This window comes from Microcebus murinus, chromosome 4 (assembly GCF_040939455.1).
Source record: "Microcebus murinus isolate Inina chromosome 4, M.murinus_Inina_mat1.0, whole genome shotgun sequence".
Taxonomy (NCBI): domain Eukaryota; kingdom Metazoa; phylum Chordata; class Mammalia; order Primates; family Cheirogaleidae; genus Microcebus; species Microcebus murinus.
The window spans coordinates 82,987,595-83,011,410 of NC_134107.1; the positions used below are offsets into that span (position 1 = coordinate 82,987,595).

Below are 23,816 nucleotides of genomic sequence, written 5' to 3' on the forward strand. Positions count from 1 at the left end.
TAGAGACAGGGTCTTGCTCTTGCTCAGGCTGGTTTCGAACTCCTGACCTTGAGCAATCTGCCCACCTTGGCCTCCCAGAGTGCTAGGATTATAGGCGTGAGCCACTGCACCTGGCCTCTTCAGTTGATTTTGTAAACCTTTTGCCAGTTTCTAATAAAAGTAAAAATACACCTACCCAATGACAATTCCATATCTAGATATTTATCCAGCAGAAATGAATTCATAGATTCACAAAGAGACTTAAACTAATAGGCTTACAGCTTTTCTCTTCACAAGGGATTGACCCAGGAAACAACTGAAATGCCATCAGCAAGAGAATGAATAAACAAACTATGGTATATTTACACAGCAGAATACTGTTGTAATAAAAAGAGCAAACTACTGATACATATGATATTGATGAAACCAAAAAATACGTTGAGTGAAAGAAGCCAGTATGAGTACACATCGTATGATTCCATTTGCATGAAGTTCAAGAACTGACAAACCGAATCTATGGTGATAGAAACCATAATGGTGATTGTGGGGAGGAGTGGTGGTTAGGGGTGGGTTCTAGCTAGGTACTGACTGGAAAAGGGCATGAAGGAATTTTCTGAGGTGATGGAAAGTGTTCTTGACCTTGATCTGGTTACCTGAGTATATTCATCGGTCAAAACTAATAAAGCTATACACTTAAGATCTCTGTACCTTATGCTATATAAATTATATTTTATTATAGTACTATCAGGATAAAATAAGCCATCATTTAGAATATGGGCACACTTCATCATATTGAGAACAGGTCTATATTTAAGGATGTTACTTTGTATATTTGATCTTTCCTGGCATTTGTTCAAGGCTGGGTTTTTAGGATTTTATCTGCAAGATGTCATGAAGTTGTCAACAGATAAGGAAATTCCCAGAATTTACAGTGACTCAGCTGTCCTTTGGAATCAGAACAGCATGTTCCCTGTTAGATTTCACTTTCAGTTCAAGATTCCTGGGTAGAATCTTTATAGGTAAAAATCTAAAAACTTCCAGGAAGAAACACTGGGCTGGAACTGCAATTGCTACAGCATTCTTATTATGTAAGATTCCCTCTATAGAAAAAATATTGTTTTAATCATTAGTATCCTCAAGGGGAAAAAAAACACTTTTAAGTGAATTATTTAATTATAGGATATTTAGAACACACCACTGTTAGGAATTATCAGAGTTCCAAGCCAGAAATGGGGTGAAAAACCCTCTCACTGATAACTTGCTCACACATTAACAGGAGAAAGAAATTGGCAAACTAGAGATAGAAATGGCTAGATGGTATGAGTCACCTTGTCACTGGCCTCAAATGTTTCCTTGTATACTTCTGTCTCAAAAAGAATATTTGGAGATAAAATGTATTTAAGTGAGCTGGATGCTGAAAGGAGAAAGGAAGTTTTTATATAAAATATTTGGAATATACAAAAGATTAGAGGGAAAATGCAAGGAATGTTACTCTATTAAAAATCTGGATGCAGGTTTAGAATAAAGCAAGCCCAGTGGATAGATTGGCTCCAATGTTGGTAGTCAGCAAAGATTTACTAAGCACCTACTATGTGAGGAAACCCTTAGTACTAGAATAATACAGTGAACAAGATATATACAGTCCCTGCCCATATGCATTTATCTGAGAAAATAGTTACTTTAAAAAAATCAATAAAGTTATGCAAAGTATTACAAAGATAACATTTTGATCTGTTCAAGCCTGACAGGTCTGATCCTGGCTTTCACTACCAGCTTGAAGAATTTGGGAAACCTAGTTAGTACAGGGATTTCTTAAGCCATGGTCTTCAAATTGGGGTAAGTGTCCTTTTGAGTGTTTATAAAGACTTACCAATAGGTAAGTGGGAGCTCAAATAGTTTTAAGGAATGAACAGCCTAATTCTCAACTTTTTTTTTTTTTTTTTTTTTTGAGACAGAGTCTCGCTTTGTTGCCTAGGCTAGAGTGAGTGCCGTGGCGTCAGCCTGGCTCACAGCAACCTCAATCTCCGGGGCTCAGCGATCCTACTGCCTCAGCCTCCCGAGTAGCTGGGACTACAGGCATGCGCCACCATGCCCGGCTAATTTTTTTTTTTGTATATATATTTTTAGTTGGTCAATTAATTTATTTCTATTTTTGGTAGAGACGGGGTCTCGCTCAGGCTGGTTTCAAACTCCTGACCTTGAGCAATCCGCCCGCCTCGGCCTCCCAAAGTGCTAGGATTACAGGCGTGAGCCACCGCGCCCGGCCAATTCTCAACTTTTGTATGTAGTTTTTCCCAAAACTGATCTGACTGAAAACAAGAACAGTCAAGGTTGCCAGGCTATTTTGTCTTCTCACCTACCTTTTCACAATAGTTCTCTCTCTTCCTACAAACACAGACTCACATCTCTTACCCATTGTGAGTTTTAAAATGGTATATTACCCCTGGGTATAAAAATCTCCTGGACAATTTGAAATAATTGGTTTTAGTGTTGAGAAAATGAATGACTCTAATATTTGGGTGTAGTGTTGCCAGATAAATTATTGAACACCCACTTAAATTTGAATTTCAGATAATTAATGAATAACTCATTAATTATAACAATCAACATATAATATAATTATTAATATATCATAATCGATATTATATATAATAATTAATATATCAATAATATAATACATAATAATAATTAATAATAATTTGTTAGTACCAATAATTTTTTGGTACATATGTACCAAATATTGTATAACATTCTAATACTAAAATTTATTCATTTATCTCAAGTTTAAATTTAACTGTGTATCCTGTTTATTTTTTAATTTAGTCTTCCTAGAGACTGTCAAAAATTGTCAATACCAGCTATATATGGCAAGTCTTGACAGAGAGGTATTGAGAAAAGTTTTCGATTAGCAACAATTGTGCCTTGGAGAAACCTCATTGGCTACGTAACAATACTGCCACTGCACAAAGCTTGTCTGGTGTTTGCTAACTCTGGCTACCTTATCTGGGTAAGAAAAATTCAGTGCTTTCCAAATTACTGTTTTCAACAACATTGAGTTGTCTACTCATAAGTAATTAAATTTTTTGATTAGAGATCACTAAATGATTTTTGGAATATAAAACATATTCAAAAAATTGTGAAAAAATTGCCATAACAAAATTTCTTATGGGCTCATCCAAGTATTTATGTGAAAAAGATTTTTCAACACCTATAACCTGTAGAAAGGAAAAAAAGAACAGAATCTGTGCTGAACTCTATCATATTCTAGCAATAGATAATATTCATGAACACACACTTGAACAACTTGTTTAAATGTAAGCTGCAACCTCCTTAAAATTGTATTTATAATAAAATTTTACTTTAATAATTATTAACATATACAATATTTTATATTGTTTTGTTTCATACAATTGTGTATGAAAAGTAATTAAAATAATACCAATGATAATGCAATCAAAGAGGAATTTTTCTTTGACATTTAGTGCCTTATGAGCCCAAGGGAAAAATTAAATTTCAGCTTATAAATGTATTTGTTTCAGAGGTATGTAACAGAGAGGTCATAAAAGATGTCCAGGGGGGGAAATGGGCATTTATTGAAACCTTAAAATCTGTACCCCCATAATATGCCAAAATAAAAAAAAAATTAAAAAAAAAAATAAAAAAAATAAAAAAAAAATAAAAAAAAAAGATGTCCAACATGAACATATATTAACAGTCTGAAGGGGAACTGGAATGTTAAGGACAAAAGGCAATGATATAATTATTTCCAACTATTAATATTAAAGATAACCTTACTTATTGTTTAACGGGTCTTGATGGGTGTCAAATGGCTATGGCATTACAGCCCCTCAAATATATTTAATAGTGCTGTATCAATTTTCTTTAAAAAATCTATGTTTACATTTTGTAGATTCTTGGCAACTACAACAACTTTAAGTTTTAATGTTAAGTTAAAACTGGGCAAGGGAATATAGAGTTTTTCAAAATTCTTCTGGTGTATACATGATCAAAATATGTAAGGTGCGGCTGGGCGTGGTGGCTCACGCCTGTAATCCTAGCACTCTAGGAGGCCGAGGATCGCTCAAGGTAGGGAGTTCGAGACCAGCCTGAGCAAGAGCGAGACCCCCGTCTCTACTAAAAAATAAAAAAGGAGTTAGCTGGACAACTAAAAAATATATATATAAAAAATTAGCCGGAGGCTGGGCGTGGTGGCTCACGCCTGTAATCCTAGCACTTTGGGAGGCCGAGGCGGGCGGATTGCTCAAGGTCAGGAGTTTGAAACCAGCCTGAGCAAGACCCCGTCTCTACCAAAAATAGAAATAAATTAATTGACCAACTAAAAATATATATACAAAAAATTAGCCGGGCATGGTGGCACATGCCTGTAGTCCCAGCTACTCGGGAGGCTGAGGCAGTAGGATCGCTGAGCCCCGGAGATTGAGGTTGCTGTGAGCCAGGCTAATGCCACGGCACTCACTCTAGCCTGGGCAACAAAGTGAGACTGTTTCAAAAAAAAAAAAAAAAAAAATTAGCCGGGCATGGTGGCACATGCCTGTAGTCCCAGCTACTCCACAGGCTGAGGCAGGAGGATCACTTGAGCCCAGGAGTTGGAGGTTGCAGTGAACTGTGATGATGCCACTGCATTCTAGCCCTGGCGACAGAGTGAGACTCTGTCTCAAAAAAAAAAAAAAATGTTTAAGTTTCACAAAATGTTTTCAATTGTCTCAAGAGTGAGTTAAAAATGGCCTAGAAAGTCTTGAACTAAGCCTGCTCAAACGTGGATTGAAGTTCGCATATGATAAATAAACTTAGTCTATGTAATTCCAACTGGAACTTTAGTTGCTAAGGATAGCCAAGTCCACGTACGTCAGAAGCTGCCTCTGCTTCGTGTGATTCTGTGCTTAACCCACTGGACACCATTTCCACGGAATGATGAAGTCCCAAATAATCTATATGGGTTCTGCCTTTGATTAGCGATTCTCTTTGATCTGCTGAAGACAGAAAATCAGATGAGCTCTGCCAATCCGTTAGCCTAGCATGTACTGCCCTTGGATAAAGTTGCTTAAATTTATTGCTTAGATAAAGAACGTTGAGGAAAATATAGCAGTGCAGTTAGACTCAAGTCAGGTTTCCATGTCATGGAAACTCAGAGACCTCCCCTGTGAGACAAAAGGTTAAAAGGAGGAATTTTTTTTATAGCCAAGTCTGCCCTGCTTATTTAAAAAAAAAAAAAAAAAACCCACCCAAACAAAAAACTTTTCAATATAGGAAACTAATAAGGTAATTCCAATCTTTAAAATAGTAAAAATAAACTGAAAAGGAGAGCCGCATGATTTTTTTTTTTACATAGCCCTGTGTTTTCTTTCATCTCTTACTTTCTTGATGAGAACCAAAAGTAAAAATAATCATAGAAAGATTTCAGTAGTTTTTTTTGAATGCTGGACTTTGTAGAAGATTAGAAACCTAACCTTTTTTCATCTACTAAGTTTATGGAGGGTGGGGGCCAGGGACACTTTGACCCTTTCCAGTAAGGCTGACCAGTGATCCTCTTCTCTTCTTTAGTTACCAAGATTTCCTCTGAGCCACGAACAATGAAACAAAGGTCTTGCAGTGTAAAATGCCACGCGGATATGCCACGGTTAAGAGTCATGCTGGTAGGCTCACGGAAATCCCCGAGCGGGTTTGCCAGGCCACTGATTAAGGGGAAGTGTGTGAGTGGTTATTGCCGCTGGAGTTCCCCTAAGTTCTAAAAGGAAAGCACCAGTGCACATGCAAACCACTGGGAGGAGCGCAGGCGCCGGCTACGTGCGTAGGCGGGGCTGGGTCGGGGTGGTGAGGTTATTTTAAAAGGCAGCGTGAGACTCGCGCCTGCACGGAAGAGGCCAGGCGACAGGTGTCACTTGAGGAGACTCGTCCTTGCTGGTGCACGTCGGCCTGGGGGCTGCAGGTGAGTGACGACTGCTGCTGGGCGCGTGTGCGTGAGTGCGCGTGCGCGTAGGCCTGCCCGGACGCGCCTGCGGAGGGGCGCCCGGGGCTTGCTGCAGACGGCAGCAGGCAGGGGCGTGGCGGAGGTCGGCTCCAGGTGCTCAATTTTTATTTTAGTTTTGTAGTGAGGCGGTGGAATGGTGAAGCTTTGACATTTTAATTCGATTGTCAAGAGGTCTTTGCAGGTGCCCAGTAAGCCTCAGGACAGAGCCTAAAGTAGAGCTTTGGCACAGTAAGGAACCAGTAAAATGTTTAACGAAAGAATAGAGGACTGTTCCCAGGTAGAAGCAGAACGCAGAATTTTGATTGTTTTCCTGGTGATCAGCTTGGAAACCCAGTAGTGCTCTTAATCTAGTCAGTATATCCTGATGCTAACGTAACAATAATATTAACTTTATTTGCTAACATTAAGTGCTGCTATCTACTATATGCCAGGTTCCTCTCTGCAGACTTTACAGATAATTCTTCTTGTTTCATTATCACAATCTTAAGAGGCAGATACCACAGTTATCTCCTTTTCACAATGAGGAAACTGAGGCTCGTGGAGATTTCTTTGCCCAAGATCATACTCCTGGTAAAGGGGGACTGATTAGTATTGGGCACCCAAGATATCTGACTCCAAAGCCTGATGTTAAACCATCACTGAGTAGACTTTGTAGACATGAATGTAAAATTGTCGGGAAGTACTGTGGTCATAAGGGCTCAGTCAAGTTTGCTAACATTTACTTCTTCACAAGTCTTTTTTATTTTTTCTTCTTAAAGACAGGGTCTCTGTCACCCAGGCTGTAGTGGAGTGGCACAATCATAGCTCAATGCAACCTTGAACTCCTGGGCTGTAGTAATCCTCCTCCCTCAGCATCTGGAGTACCTGGGACTACAGGCACATGCCACTACACCCCTAATTTTTTTCTTTCTTTCTTTTTGTTTTTGTTTAGAGACAGGGTCTTGTTATGTTGCCAAGGCTGGTCTCAAACTCCTGGCCTCAAGCAATCCTCCCATCTTGACCTCTTAAAATGCTGGGATTATAGGCATGAGCCATTGCGCCTAGCCTTCTGTTTGTTTATTTACTTATTTATTCATTCATTCATTTTGAGACAAAGTCTTGCTCCATCACCCAGGCTGGAGTACAGTGGCATGATCATAGCTCACTGTAGCCTTGAATTCTTGGGCTCAAGCGATCGTCCTACCTCAGCCTCCTGAGAAGCTGGGACTACAGGCATGCGCCACCATGCCTGGCTCACAAGTCTTAATGTCTACACTATAAGCCAAACTCTGTGGATGCTGTGTGGGGGAGAGCTGGTACAGAGATGAAACATAGTTCCTGTTTTGAAAGCGCTTACTGCCTAGAAGGAAGCAGAAAGAAAAAGCACACACCCTTAAACGTCAGAGAAATGCATATGCTGAGTGTCCAAGAGGGTAGGGACACCCAACAGCCCTAGGATTAGGGAGGTTACCCACTTGACAGAGTAAATAATAGAGTCAGAAGAGAAGAGGCTGGGACCTGAGCCAATCTAAGAAGGAACCACTAGAAAGGAAAGAGGAATTCCAAGAGAGTGATATCAGAGAAGCCAAGGGAACAGAGCATTTCTAAGAGGAAGTGGGCCCCAGTGTCAAATGCTAAAATTTCCATTGGTTTTGTCAAAGAAGCCATTGGTGTTGTTAATTTGGAGAGTAGTTTTAAGTGGTGCCAGCTTTAAGGAGTAAATCTGAGAGGTCAAAGTAGAGACATTAACCATAGACACATGTTCGGGTTGCTTGGCTGTGAAGGAAAGGTGCAATACAGGGTAGTTGCTACTGTGGAAAGTGGGGTTGAAAGATTTTTTTGTTTGTTTTCATTTGAAAGTTGAGATAGACTTTCAAACATAGTGTGATTGTTATGTGGAAGGAAAAGGTCCAGTAGAGAGTAAGAGAAGTGAGGGTTGAAGACACAAGGGGAGGTGGGATTAAGAGCACGTTTTCTGAGGTGGTAGGAGAGGGTGGGATCCCATGAAAGGGCAAGTCTTTAACTGAGGCAGCAAGTAGGTTGGGAGCAAAAAAGGCTTGGTATGAGAATGTGAAAGGATTACTGCTCCATGAAATCTCTTTTCTTTCAGAAATAGAAGGGAAAGCAATCAACTGAAAATGAGATGGGGCATAGTGGAGGAGAAATTTGAGGAAGGTACCGAAGGTTTGGAAGAGCTGCACAGGGCAACGGGCTAGGCTGCTGAGCAGGGCTAAGTAGAATTGCCAAGGGAAGGTGAAGGGCCAGCTGAGGTGGAGTCTGAAGTGACACGGGTCCCAGTCTGCAGGGTGGCAGATCTTCTTCTGCAGCCTTTGGAATTCTGGGTGTTGGAAATGGTTAGGACAGAAGTTGAATTGATTCAGGGTTGACATCTTGGCATATTTTTTGTATATTTATTGTATAATTATTGCCTGAATACCCACAAATGTATGCCTTATTTTCACACCAAAGCTTCTTCAGGGTAAGTTCTGTATAAGGGGTTTGCAAACTCAAATGCATACAAAGGCCAGGCAGGTGATACAAATGAATGAAACTGTGGATGTCTCTTTTAAAAAAAAGCATACCCTGTTTACATATTTGACATGAAGGAATATTCTTCTTTTCCACAAATACAGTTCTCTCATTTTTTTCAAAACATGTCTTTATGTATCTATTTATGTACTTTCCATTTTTGTTATTTTTTTTTTTTTTTTTTTGAGACAGAGTCTCGTTTTGTTGTCCAGGCTAGAGTGAGTGCCATGGCGTCAGCCTAGCTCACAGCAACCTCAAACTCCTGGGCTCGAGCGATCCTTCTGCCTCAGCCTCCCGAGTAGCTGGGACTACAGGCATGCACCACCATGCCCGGCTAATTTTTTATATATATATCAGTTGGCCAATTAATTTCTTTCTATTTATAGTAGAGACGGGGTCTCGCTCTTGCTCAGGCTGGTTTTGAACTCCTGACCTTGAGCAATCCGCCCGCCTCGGCCTCCCAGAGAGCTAGGATTACAGGCGTGAGCCACCGCGCCCGGCCATTTTTGTTATTTTTAATAGACATAGGTGTTATAACAATTTCACTGTCCTCATAATTCTACTGTAAGCAAAACAGTAGTGCCAGTTGGGTGACAAATAGCAACTGTTATTGCTAGACTGTTTTTGCTAGCAGAGATTACCAGAACAATTAGTCTTATCAGGGAGTCAAAGTGCAGTGACAAAATGACAGCATGTAAAGGTTACAGCTGCTGCTCAACTCTAGCTGATTGCTGCCTTGCAGGGATACAGGCCCAGTATTGCTAGATCTTCTGATTTTTCAAGAGAGTCTTGGAACCTAGAATGTTATTTTAAAATGTTGGCAATTAACTATAAGATTTAAAAATATTATGGTCCAAGAAAAAAACTGGTAGAATCCAAATAAGACATGTAGATTAATCAACAGCATTGTATCAATGTTAATTTTCTGGTTTCTATAATTGGACTCTGGTTATGTAAGATGTTAGCTTTGGGGAAGCTGAATGCAGAGCATACGGAAACCCTGTATTATTTTTGTAAGTCTTCTATAAGTGTAGATTCATTTCAAAATAAAAACTTCAAAAAAGTAGTAAAATATTTTAATGCAGTTCTGTGCAAGCCAACCGTAATATGTTTACTGGCCACCAGTTTGAGACTTCTGGTCATTATCTGGGATTTCTTGGGCTCTACAGTATCTAGTAAAGCACCTTGCGCATGGCAGACAATCAGAAAATACCAGTGCTCTCCTTGGGAGAAAATGTTTTTTAAAAAGATCATTGCATTGTAAGTATGAATTATTTGACTTTAAAAATTTTTTTTAACAGGTTTACAGAGGAGACAAACTTCTTCTAGATTTTTTTTCCAGTTTCTTCTACAAATCACAACATCTCAAAATGGAGGCCTAAAATCCTTAAAAGGGACTTAGTCTACTCTCGGGAGGTAGTTTTGTGCATGAATAAACAAATTAATTAGTTAACTAGTGTTTTTCTATTATCCAAAAAAATGTTAATTTAAAAAATACAATCTAGTTATATGAGGCGTAACTATAATGAGGTTGATTTTGAATTTGATTTGCGGAAGTAAAAGTGAAGTGGTTATAGCTGGGGCATATTATTGAAGCACTTTTTCAAAGTTGACCCTGTGGCTGCTGTGTAGAATAGAAAACAGTATTTGGGTTTGCCAAAGATTTAAAAATGAGTGACAGTTATCTAGAACAAAGAATTAATATTCATCCCACTGCAAAATTAGAGAAATATGCAGATGAAAACTTTGACATGCTAAAAGATTTCTACAATGACAAAGAATCTCAAGAACAAGACTTTTTGACAGATACAACAAATTTAGAGGAAGTAGGAAAGATAAATGTGATGAATGGTGAAGAAATTATTCAGTCATTTACAAGAACATCAATATATTTACAAGAATATCAATATATTTTCAAAGTCTAAAATTTAGTTGTTCGAATGGTTTATTATCTATGAGAATGATGAGAATGTGAATGATTATATAAAGGACATTTCCATGGTCTAGCCAATTATACTATCAGAATGAAAAAATAATTAACACTGAGTTGCTTCAATATCGTGAAGCTGAGTCCAAAGACCAAGTGAAGAAATAAATTAATCCCTGATGATTAATTTAAATAGAATGTTTAACTTTTTAAGATCACTATGACTAAGCAACCATGTTCCTAATGATCTATGAGGAAGTAACTATTACTTAATAAATCTTGAAACCAGGTTTTAAGATGTGTTAACCAATCCTGGTACTACTTAAACTCTTTATTTGAAGGGAAATCTTAGGTTGTTTTGTTCTCCCTATTAAAATGATTATAGAAAGAAAAAGTACTAATTTGAGAAAAATTTGGAATATACCATATTTCATTGAATCTAAGATGTCATCAATTATAAATCACACCATTATTTTATGTACCTCTAAGAAACAAAAATGCTGCTAATTAAAATATGATATGCCATTAATTGTAAGATACCTCTCAGTAACAGAAGTATTAAAACAGGCATCTTACAATCAGTGAAATATAGTGATGTATTGTTTTCCCCCTTTGAGGTAGGTCTTATGCTTTTTTTTTCTGGTTACCAAATTTCTCAATTTCCAGAAAGCAAAATAAACACAGTTTGAATATTTTTGGTATAGGTACTTGTTTTCTACCATGAAAAGTAGCCAGCTTTGTGCATCAGACATTTTATCTTCAGGTTGGTTGAATGCCACTGGAGTATTCTGATGGCCTGGAGAAGGTGACCTACCTATGGAGATGCTTGACACTAAATGGCATCCTGACCGCTTATACTCTGTATACTTTATTAAGGGTTTTATTTTTGTCATAGATTACTATGTAGCATCATGTTTACATTGTATGTATAAGGATTATAGAAAGGTGCAGTTGTGCATGTTTGTCCCTTAAAATGTATCAGTATAGGATTTAGAATCTTTCCATGTTGAAACTATAAATGCCTAGAAGAAAAAAGAATGAAAGATTTCTCTTTTTAGTTGTTCAACCTATACTAAAACTAATAAAAGCAAAAGCCATGCACAAAACTACCTCCCCAGAGAAAGGCTAGTCCCTTTTCTTCCCCATCCATTTCATTATGAACATAGTAGAAAATAGCATATTCTTATCAAATCTGATGAAAAGCGCCAACATGTTTGAATTGAAATATGACTTTTCATGTGAACTCTACCGAATGTCTACGTATTCGACTTTCCCCGCCGGTGTTCCCATCTCAGAAAGGAGTCTTGCTCGTGCTGGTTTCTATTACACGGGTGTGAATGACAAGGTCAAATGCTTCTGCTGTGGTCTGATGCTGGATAACTGGAAACAAGGAGACAATCCTATTGAAAAGCATAAAAAGTTGTATCCTAGCTGCATCTTTGTTCAGAGTCTAAATTCAGTGAACACTTTGGAAGCTACCTCTCAGCCTACTTTTCCTTCTTCAGTAAGAAATTCCACACATTTGTTATTTCCAGGTTTGGAAAACAGGGGATATTTCAGTGGCTCCTATTCAAGCTTTCCATCAAATCCTGTAAACAGAGCAAATCAAGATCTTTCTGCTTTGAGGACAAGTCCCTATCACTGTGCAATGAATACTGAAAAGGCCAGATTGCTTACTTATCAGATGTGGCCATTGACCTTTCTGTCACCAACCGATCTGGCCAAAGCAGGCTTTTACTACATAGGACCTGGAGACAGAGTGGCTTGCTTCGCCTGTGGTGGAAAATTGAGCAATTGGGAACCAAAGGATGATGCTATGTCAGAACACCTGCGACATTTTCCCCATTGCCCGTTTTTAGAAAATCAGCTTCAAGACACTTCAAGATACACTGTTTCTAATCTGAGCATGCAGACACATGCAGCCCGCTTTAGAACATTCTTTAACTGGCCTTCTAGCGTCCTAGTTCATCCTGAGCAGCTTGCAAGTGCTGGTTTTTATTATGTGGGTAAGAAACTTAATCTGATAATATTAATAAAAAAATTCAACATGTTTTATCTCATACATTTTAGTGGGCAAATTATATGCATTCATAAGTTTGACCCCAAATCAATTTTAGGTCACAGTGATGATGTCAAATGCTTTTGCTGTGATGGTGGACTAAGGTGTTGGGAATCAGGAGATGATCCATGGGTGGAACATGCCAAGTGGTTTCCAAGGTAATTGTTTTGAAATTCTCTTTGCAAATTTTTGTGATTATCGTGAAGTGGGTTATATGTATTTATAATCAATCAGCTGTTACTCTATTGTCTTTGTTTCAAAAACACACATTCATGAATAAGTTTAGGATAGATCCCTTAGAAAAATAATTACTTAAAGGTTTTGATGAATTTTAGACAAGGAAGAAATAGATTTGGGATTTTTTGTTTAATTTTTAAAGAAATACATGTATTTTAAAATAATACATGTTCATTATAAAAACAAAGCCTCACAGTGTAGGAAAGTACAGAGAAAGAAAGGCAAAATGTCCAGAAATCTCACCACCTAAAGATGACCATGGTTACCATTTGAGTGAACATCTCTCCAGACATCTCTTTATGCATATGTACATATAAAAATAAATATATATGGTTTTACATAAAGTAGATATTATAGTTTTGAAACTTTTTCCAGTTAGCATATGCCTTGGACATATTTCCATTCATTTGATATTCAGTAATATTAATTGATTACCTATCCCAGGCACTGTTCTAGATAAAATACTCAGTTGAACAAAACAAAGACCCTTGGTCTTATAAGTTTGTTTTATAGCAGGAGAGGATAATTAATAAAAACTTAAGGTCGAGCGCTGTGGCTCACACCTGTAATCCTAGCTCTTGGGAGGCCGAGGCGGGCGGATTGCTCAAGGTCAGGAGTTCAAAACCAGCCTGAGCAAGAGCGAGACCCCATCTCTACTATAAATAGAAAGAAATTAATTGGCCAACTGATATATATATAAAAAAATTAGCCGGGCATGGTGGCGCATGCCTGTAGTCCCAGCTACCCGGGAGGCTGAGGCAGAAGGATCACTCGACCCCAGGAGTTTGAGGTTGCTGTGAGCTAGGCTGACGCCACGGCACTCACTCTAGCCTGGGCAACAAAGCGAGACTTTGTCTCAAAAAAAAAAGAAAAAAAAAAAAAAAACTTAACAAATGGAGTTATATAGCATGTTGGAAGATAAGTGGATAAAAGGAAAGAGAAGAGCAGAGTAAGGGAGATCAGAAATATCAGGCTACTATATTAAATTGGGTGGTCAGGGTGAATATAGACTCATCCGTTTTAATCACCACATAGTATTTTATTGTCATATCCTACCCTTTTGATTATTCTTTTATGTATATTTTATATATATTTTTCATCTAAATCAAGTGGCCTTTGATTATCTTTTTCATGGTCAAAACTTTTAGTATTATTTAATGTTGCTTACTAAACTTACTTTTATCATATAAAACATATTTTTTTCTTATATAAATTTTTAAATTTAGTATTCTATCAACTTTGTGCTCCCTAATTTTGTACAGATTTAAAAAATTGTGAAGATTATAAAGAACACTTACATAGGTTTTAAAAAAGTGCTACTTAGCTTTCTATTGTGGTAATTTTGTGAATATACAAAAACAGTGGTGAATGTGCTTTGGTAGGGTCATGAATTTGTTTTGTACTTAAATTTGACAAGGTATGTATGGCATTTGGGAGTTGCCAAACTTGTGATATCTGACATTATAAAATGTGTTCAGTTTCCTCTTTCTTTCTCTCTTGTCCCTCTTTGTACATTTCCAGCTTTTCTTTTCTTTTCTTTTCTTTTCTTTTCTTTTCTTTCAGCATATTATAGGGGTACAAATATTAAGGTTACATACATTGCCCTTGTCATTTCCAGCTTTTACAACTATCATGGAAATGAACAGTATCATTTATTTGGAGAACTTTCTACCTGTCTCCATGTTCTCTGTTATTAATATAATGCATCAGGGAGTTCTTAAAGGAATCTCAGAATAGTTGAAGAGAGCAGCTGAGAGCTCTGAGTGCAGACAGCCTTACTTGACTGCACTAGTCCAGAAGGCTCCTGATTGTTATCTACTTTAGCTTTGGCAGATTACCAGTTGTATCCTGCCTCTTGCTTATGTCAACTTGCCTTTCACTGCACTGTCTCTGACCATTCCCCATATGCTAAACAAATAGTAACGTGGTTATATGTATGTTTATGCTCATTTGAAATATTTACCAGTCTACAAATGGATAGATTAGCTCTGCTCAAATTATGATAAACATTTAGGGCTTTTCAAAATTAGCTGAAGCATAATATATCCTGATAAATATAAAATAGTAAGATTAATTTTGTAAAATATTCAAACCATATAAAAAGTTACTGGTAGTAAATCAAATTTATGGTAACTGTGATTTTAAAAGACATTTTAAAAGACAAATTAAAAATTCACACACCACAAAAAAATCTGAATTCTATCATAGTAAACTTATGGGTTAATTAAACAAATTTTTTTTGAAAGAAATATGAGAGAATCAGTTCACTCTGTGCTAGGATTTATATATTCTTCAAACTTTAAGTTTAGAATCAGTGATCTTAAATGAGTATATGATTTGGGGCAAGCACTTAACCAGATTTGAAATGGGATAAGCACCTAGGATGAAGAATTTATATTATTAAACGTTCATTTCACTTTTATAAGTAACCCCTCAAACTTTATTCTGTTAACATTTTAGGTGTGAGTACTTGATAAGAATTAAAGGACAAGAATTCATCAGCCGAGTACAAGCCAGTTACCCTCACCTACTTGAACAGGTAGGTAGGGAAAGTTCTTTTTTTTTAATCATTGGTTACCAATAGAGAAATTATTTTCTGATAATTACAGAGAGTGTTATTTTAGTGAAAAGACAAGAGTTGTTTAAAAAATACATTTTATTTTTTTAATAAAACCTGACATGACATTAGAAATTACTATTCTTTGGAGAATAGATTCATAATTAACAACCTGAAAATAATACTTCTTATGTTTTTCTTCAAGCATTTGTCTAGTTGAGTTGCAATACATTAAACTACTTGAGGGAAAAATTGGCTGGGATTTAATAGTTTTACTATATAGTAATTTTTTTCAAAAGATTTGAGAAAGAGAATGTTGTTATTCTTTCTAATCTTCTTGGAAAAGCAAATATGAACTTATATAGTAGTTTGATGGCCAAATATTAACATTTCCTAACCATGGTCAATGGAACTGACATAGGGTCCAATGTATCTCAAAGGATGACCCAGGGAAGGTAAGAACTATGGGTGAAAGGAAAACAGTCTCATAGGTCACTGAAAAGATGTAGCCTTTTTCCTACCTTAATGAAAATATTTGTTAATACACACACACACACACACACACACACACACACACACACACACACACAAACACAGAAACTGTATTAGCTTATGGCCTAGGGAATAACTGTTGAATGAAATAAAATATTGCTTTTGGTTTAAAAAAATTATTTTGTCAGTATGCAAGTCATTTTGCAACACATGGAATAAATAGATCTGTTGACTCATTTTTATTGCAATGGGCAAGGTTTATATTTTAATTTACATACTTTTTTCTCTGCAGCTGTTATCCACATCAGACACTCCAGAAGATGAAAATGTAGAGTCACCAAGTATGTACAATGATAACAATTACTGCATTTAAATACAACCATTTGGTACTGTTAATACTGAAAGTTGATAATAATAATATGTATTTGTATTGATTTATAATTTACAATGCATTTTCAAGTATACTGTGTTGGTGTTTCTCAAACTTCAGTGCATATCAGAGTTGCCTGGAGAACTTTAAAAAATATTACAGATTTCTATTTTCTGCTTCAGACCTACTGAATTGAATCAGAATGTCTAAGGGTGGGGCTTGGGCATCTATAGTTTTAACAAACTATGTACATCTGGCCTAACTTAGCCTTGTTCTTGGGCCAGTGTGGGAACAGATATACCATAACATTAGGTTGCTCACATATTCTTTCTGTGAAATGGAGAGGGGAGAAAATACTATTCCTATTCTTTAATAGTGATTCCAAGGCTCAGACAGGGTAAGTGACTTGTCTGTCAACTTTAACCTAAAAGATGATAGAGCCAATACTTGAACAAGCTCTTCTGCTCCATTTTCTTATGTTTAATTAAATGCAATAAATATTTATTGTGTGCCCACTTGTTCAGAGGAAAGAATAGAGAACAGGATAAACATAACTCCTGGCCTGATGAGCTAATAATCTAAGGGATAGTGACAAATGTATAGACAGGAGAAAGGGATATGGTAGGGAAAGGAAAGTGTGATATGAGAGTGCATGCAGGACAATTCACCCAGTCCTGGAGGAGCAGAAAGGCCTTCCAGAGGAAGGATTTGTCTTAGCAGAGAACCCAAGAGAAGAGTGGAAGTTAACAAAGTGCAAAAGGAAGGAAAAGAGTATTCCAGGCAGAAGGAACAGCAAATAAGGAACAGGCACCTTGAAAGAACCGAACAAAATTCTGTATGGCCAGCAGTGAGTTGCAAACAGGTAAATAAGTGAAGCAGGACAACTCTAAAAGTGGTCATCACTGCAGCCAGAACTTGACACAATAGCCACCAGTTTGTGACTTACAGGCTAGAGTACAGAATGCAAATGAGTAAGTGGGATGAGACTAAAGAGGTAAACAGGGTCCAGATTGTATGAGAACTTGTGAGCCACAATTAAATTTTAGATTTTTCTTCTAAGAACAATGGAATTGTTGATGGAATTTAAAGAGTGTGACACAATCAGATCTGAGTTTTAAAAAAGACACCCTAGTTGCACTGTTGACAATGAACTGCAAGGGAACAGTATTGCAGGAGGCTGTAGCAGTAATAGAGGTGAGTGGTGACACTAGCCTCTGCCAAAAATATATGAAACATATTTCATTTAGAAAGTCCATGTGTTCATTCAACATAGAGAAAAAGAAATCTAAATTCTAGTTGGGGGTGATTGCTGATGTTATTTCCTTCTGTTCACATACATATATCTGGTTATGATGGATAATGCATATTTTGTATATAAACACAATATTCCATATTCTTATTTTGGTGACTGAACATGGATATCATTTTTTAAATTTGACAAAGTTCATATAAAGTAGTACCTAAACATGTTCTGGATTTTATGCTTTTGATATTGCAGTAACTTTCAATTTAAAAAATATAGAGACTATCCTCATGTGTATTAAATTCTTTGTTCCATATAGTTATTCATTTTGAACCTGGAGAGAACCACTCAGAAGATGCCATCATGATGAATATACCTGTGGTTAAAGCGGCTTTGGAAATGGGCTTTAGTAGAAGGCTGGTAAGACAGACAGTTCAGAGTAAAATCCTAACAACTGGAGAGAATTATAAAACCGTCAGTGATCTTGTATTAGATTTGCTTAATGCAGAAGATGAAATAAGGGAAGAGGAGAAAGAAAGAGCAACTCAGGAAAAAGAATCAGGTATGTATATTTATTAATATGGCCTCTATTTCAATAAGCGTTTGATATCATTCTATATAATACTAAAAATGTACTCATCAATCTAGTCAGATTTTTCTTATATTTAGTATTCTGAATTCAAATTCTAAAAATTTCCTCACAATAAAATACATTTGAGTTGCTCATTCAAATTTAAAATATGTATATTGAAAATATTACTTCCTGTTTTTTCTTAATTTATATTTTTTGTCTAGGTAGTTGACTTTGTATGCAATTATACATGGCACATTTTTGATCCCAGGCTAGTTTGCTCACCACTCTTTGCTGTAAATTGGGGTGGGATCAGGGACAATTATTAATTTTAACATTGGCATAACAATATGTCTTAGTTTATGACTATAAATAAATACCCAGATTAGGATTATGTCCCCTACCTGACCACACAAGAAGCGAGTTCCCCTTCACAGCATCTAGCTGTTATTGAGGCAAGTCCTAGGATACTGTTTCACATTCCCTTAGGAAAAATTACCCATGTCTTCCACACTAGTCTTGTCTGCTACTCTGTTCTCTACGCTATGGCCCTTCATGACAACTCTTCCTTTGGGTGTGTCCATTCTCATCTGGCTGCTTTGACTGCTCTGATCATTGTGGCCCAGACAAAGAGGAATGCTGATCTCTCCTTTGCCAGGCATGGACCAGAAATCCCTTCAACACAGCTGAAAACAGACTGCAACTTTTAATAAGCTCTTACTGCAGATTTAGGGATAACAGGAGGGAATTATATCACAGATGGCAATTTACAACTGTAACCATATGTGGCCTCTTTTAGTGCCCTAAGCCCATCCTCATAAATCTCTCTACTTAGTTTCTGGTTTATCTCTGTGTAGCTGTGGCCAGTTTACACAAATCATTGGAATGTCACTACCATGCTTTCCTTTATCGAAGTTCAGGCCCCACAATATCCATACAGCCCAGAAAGAGAAAAAAGTTTGCCCCTAACCCTTGTCCAAGGTCATCTGGGATCTCTTTCTTCCCAGGATGACTGCCAGTCATATTGTCCACTCCATTCAGGGATAAACCTACCCCTGCCCATGAAGATGGACTTTTCTTCTGGCCCAACCCAGACCAACACATCAGACCATAATATAATAATACTCATCAGACATTTACCAGAGCGTGAATTACTCAGTCCTGTACACACGAGTACAGCAGCAATGCAGTCCAAGTTCATCTTTGCCCAGCCTTGCCAAGTTCTCTTTTTCACTGTGAAGAGCAGGCAAGTGTTTTCTATAGTTTTCTCGGTCTTAGCTATTAGTCAACAGCCAACAGTTTCTCAAAGAAGAGAACACTCATCTCAACAATTATTGAGACCCCCCCCACAATGTCTAAAGATAGTTATCTATAAGATATTTTTATTTCTTCCAAAGACAGTAAGTCTCCAGAGATGACTCCAAGTGAAGAATATATTAAATATAATGATTTTACCTTGTCAAAAAGAGCCCTTAGTGTCTCTGCTACCTAGCATGGTATCTGCACATAGTCTGTGTTCAAGAAATATTCTTTTGAATTAGTGAATGAAAATACTTACATTTAGATTAATTAATATATAGTTTCCCCAAAATAGTAGGTATGTAAATAAAGAGGCAATTTAGGATATTTTTTCCAGAGTAAAAGAATAATATACTTTAAAGGTATATTCAAGTCTTAACAACTTATAAGCCAGAATACAATCTGTGACTTTGAAATGAGACTTTTCCCAGTTAGTATCAATCAAATTTTAGAAATCTTAAGAATTTCAAACAAGTTATTATATTAGGTTATGTAAAATATAATAAGAAAAATCTTATATTAAAAAACTAATATACTTCACTAAATACAAATTACATTTTTACTTTCTATTATATTATTGCTTCTCTAATATAGATGATTGAACAGGATATATTAAATTCTAATTCTCTATCCCTCTGACTATTTTTTATTTCTATTCTTTATAGTACTAAGGCTTGGTTATTCATTCGTTCAACAAATGAACATATTAAATGCCCCATAAATATGGGGCATTAACTTTGTGCCCAGGACTATTCTAGGTCCTGATCTTTTTCTCATTTATTCTCAGAGCTTCAGTTATCTTCAAAATGTATCCCTCACTTTCTCTATCCTTGACTTTCTAAGAATCATTTTCTATTCTCTTTTAGATGGTTCTATTTGTGTGTCCTATTACTTGACAAAATGTGTCTAAAATCTAACAATCATCTCTCAAAACATTTTTGTTCAGCTAGCCCAATTTCTGTCAGTAGTTATTTTATAGAAATAGCTTTGTGGATAATGGTAAACTATATGATAGTTAACTAATAAGCTTCTATTCATAAGTCATATTTCAAAGAGATAATAAAAATTGCAGTTTCAAATACAAACATTTTACCATTAGATACGAAATCTAGATCTTGGAGAATAAGATGATCCTGTAAGATAAGAAGGTAGTCACTGACAAATAGGGTTTATTTTTCAAAATGCTGTTAGTGCTTTTCCCCCCTTACTATAAAATATGTCTGATTTGGGAAAATAATTAAAATTTCGGGCCGGGCGCGGTGGCTCACGCCTGTAATCCTAGCACTTTGGGAGGCCGAGGCGGGCGGATTGCTCAAGGTCAGGAGTTCGAAACCAGCCTGAGCAAGACCCCGTCTCTACCAAAAATAGAAATAAATTAATTGACCAACTAAAAATATATATACAAAAAATTAGCCGAGCATGGTGGCGCATGCCTGTAGTCCCAGCTACTCGGGAGGCTGAGGCAGTAGGATCGCTGAGCCCCGGAGATTGAGGTTGCTGTGAGCCAGGCTGACGCCACGGCACTCACTCTAGCCTGGGCAACAAAGTGAGACTCTGTCTCAAAAAAAAAAAAAAAAAAAAAAAAAAATTTCAACTCAAAATGGAATTTGATGGAAGAATAATAATTTAAGAAAAAAATATTTTAATTTCTTGATTTTACCTTTCCTTGGTTTGATGAGATTGAATTGAGATTTCAACTTTATTGGGTTCTAAGTTTTATGGGGTTAAATGCAGAATGGTTGAAAGCACAGATCATGACACCAGATTGCCTTAGTTTGTCTTTTATGAGCTGTATGCCCTTACCTGCCTCACTGTGGCTCTGTTTTCTTATCTGTAAGTGAAAGTATTAGTACATATTTCAAAGGGCTGTTGTAAAGATGAAATGAGTCAATATATGTATTAGTCCCTATTATAATTAGCATTATTATTAGGCACAAGGGATGAGGTACCCCCAAATCTAGCAATGGACATCAATGCCTTACTGATTATGAATTAAAGATAGTTTTCATTTTATTATATACATAGGTGTGAAAGGAAGTTTGTAAGCAGAGTTTGAACATGTATGTGTTTGTTTTCTTCTTTACAAAAGGCGATCTATCATTAATCCGGAAGAACAGAATGGCACTTTTTCAACATTTGACTTGTGTGATTCCAATCCTGGATAGTCTACTAACTTCCAGAGTGATTAATGAACAAGAACATGATGTTATTAAACAGAAAACACAGACATCTTTACAAGCAAGAGAACTCATTGATACTGTTTTAGTAAAAGGAAATATTGCAGCCACCATATTCAAAAACTCTCTACAAGAATGTGATCCCACATTATACCAGCATTTATTTGGTGAGCACTAGAATATTATTTTTTGGAACTTTCTAGGTCAATTGAAAATATGTTTTTATCAGTAATCTGTGATTATTAAAAATAATTCAGTCTAATTCATAATATTAATTGCACAAAAAAATTAAAGACTTTTGTTGCCTTGACGTGAGTATGGCCAAAGTCTAAACTGTTTGTTAAAAAATATATTCTGTGGCTAAACATTAACTTTTTTTTGGTATAGTAATGCTTTTTTTTTTCTCTCTTAGTACGACAGGACATAAGATATATTCCCACAGAAGATGTTTCAGGTAATAGTATTAACACTTTAAACCTGTAGAAAACATTGTTTTTATTTTTTTTGCTTTTTCGTTGGAGGAGGAGCAAATTGCCTTCATTAAAAATTCTTTTCTTATTCTAGATCTACCAATGGAAGAACAATTGCGGAGACTACAAGAAGAAAGAACGTGTAAAGTGTGTATGGACAAAGAAGTGTCCATAGTGTTTATTCCTTGTGGTCATCTAGTAGTATGCAAAGATTGTGCCCCTAATCTAAGAAAATGTCCTATCTGTAGGGGTACAATCAAGGGTACAGTTCGTACATTTCTTTCGTGAGGAAGATCAAAAACTTTGTCTAAACTTCAGAATTCATTTTTAAAATGTATTATAATTTTAACTTTTATACTGATTTGGTTTCCTTAAATTTTTTTATTTATTTACAACTCAGAAAATTATATATATTATATATATATTATATATATATGAATGATAGGCTTTTGTTCTTGTGAACAAAAAACAGAGCACTACAAACACAATACTCAAACCAAAATTTCAGCATTACTGAAATTTTAAGTGAAGTAAATTTTAAGATATTTGAGTTTGTCAGAACTTTAAATATTTTAGAGTTATATTAAGAATGAGGAACACAATTCTCTGCCTTTTTTGATCAGTGTCCCACATATAGAAAGTCTCCATATTTGTTGAATGACTTTATAGGGACATGGTGTTTTTGTAAAGAAGTCTGTGAGGAATAATTTAATAAAGCAACAAAAAATTACTCTTGTTCTTTGTATCTTTATTTCTACATTATATGATAGTTTAGTCACTCCCAGACTCCTTCCATACTTCCTTAATTCCTCAGTATTCCTCTGGAATACTGAACTACGGTTTATATTCCTTCCTAGAAGATACTTCCTCATTTACAGTTGTAGAAAACGGGGGTCAACCAAATCTGTCTTTAATCTGTACGATTCTATGGGATGCCTGAGACAAAAATCAAAGAATCCCCACAGTAACTTTGCTTATTCATTTGCCTATTGATTCATTCAGGAAATCTTGTGCCAGACCTACCCATTGGGAAAAGCCCTTAATTTTATTCTTACCAGTTTGGTATTAATTCTGGGACTTAGAAAGTATGTTGGTTAGCAACTCTTGGGACCAACAGCTTTCCTGGTGAATAAATCTGTTCTATTAATATATTGTCAATGCAGCAAAATTTCCTCCTCTGCATTACTTTTTTGGTACTCAACATGTCCAACTCATAATTCTCTATCCTTTGTTTCCACTAGAGGTATTAAAGCTTTAGGGCCACAAGTAAGACTGTAATAGGGAATATTCTGGATAAGATAGGCAAAGGCCAATCATCTAAATCAGTCCCAGATGTCTGTGTAGGGGCAGAAAGGTGTTGATCCTTTCCCTCCCTGTTAATGATAGTCACAGCTGACACTCTTGTAGCAAAAGACAGGTTAATAAGAAAAGCATAACAAATTTATTTAATTATAGTTTTACATGACATGGGAAGCTTCAGAACGAAGACCCAAAGACACAGGGGAAACTATATATTTTTATGCTTGGGTTCGACGAACAGCGGACAGCCATGTAGAACTGTGATTGGACAAAAAGGGTATGAGTTTAATGGGAATAGACCGAATGGGGAAATTCAGAAAGGCCTGTGTGTTCAGATTCTTCTTGGCCTCTCTATGCAGCATTCCTATCTCCTGAGTATGGGGCAGGATGCTTTCTAGAATGGCTCTTTTATGACTTACTACCAAACAAGGTAGGTTAGAGGATTTCTTTATGGCCCTCTCTTACACAGAAAAGCAAGGGAAAGTCAGAGTAATATTTTTAGGTTTTATGGCTGGTGGGAAAAAGTGGTTCTGGTTTCTATGTTTTCCCTCGGGGAAGAGGAATTCTAGTTTCTGTGGCTTCCTGGGGGATGAATGAGGGGCAAGAGATAGCAATGCAGGATAAGGTGAAAGAGAAACT

General features: G+C 36.5%; 1 protein-coding gene and 1 non-coding gene across 2 annotated transcripts; one reads left to right on the top strand and one right to left on the bottom strand.

Annotated features, from left to right (window-relative positions):
- Positions 1–2,802: 2,802 nt before the first annotated feature.
- On the bottom strand, positions 2,803–2,950 carry LOC142870703 (U4 spliceosomal RNA). The gene has a single exon (XR_012919052.1). It is a non-coding gene; the product is annotated as a U4 spliceosomal RNA (small nuclear RNA).
- Positions 2,951–5,797: 2,847 nt separating this feature from the next.
- On the top strand, positions 5,798–22,608 carry BIRC3 (baculoviral IAP repeat containing 3). Its single transcript, XM_076002464.1, has 10 exons — positions 5,798–5,926; positions 9,778–9,879; positions 11,510–12,409; positions 12,521–12,620; positions 15,160–15,238; positions 16,041–16,089; positions 17,681–17,923; positions 21,321–21,575; positions 21,821–21,862; positions 21,973–22,608. The coding sequence occupies exons 3-10, from the start codon at positions 11,560–11,562 to the stop codon at positions 22,164–22,166; spliced, it is 1,812 nt and encodes a 603-aa protein (XP_075858579.1). The 5' UTR covers positions 5,798–5,926; positions 9,778–9,879; positions 11,510–11,559; the 3' UTR covers positions 22,167–22,608.
- The last annotated feature ends 1,208 nt before the right edge of the window (positions 22,609–23,816 follow it).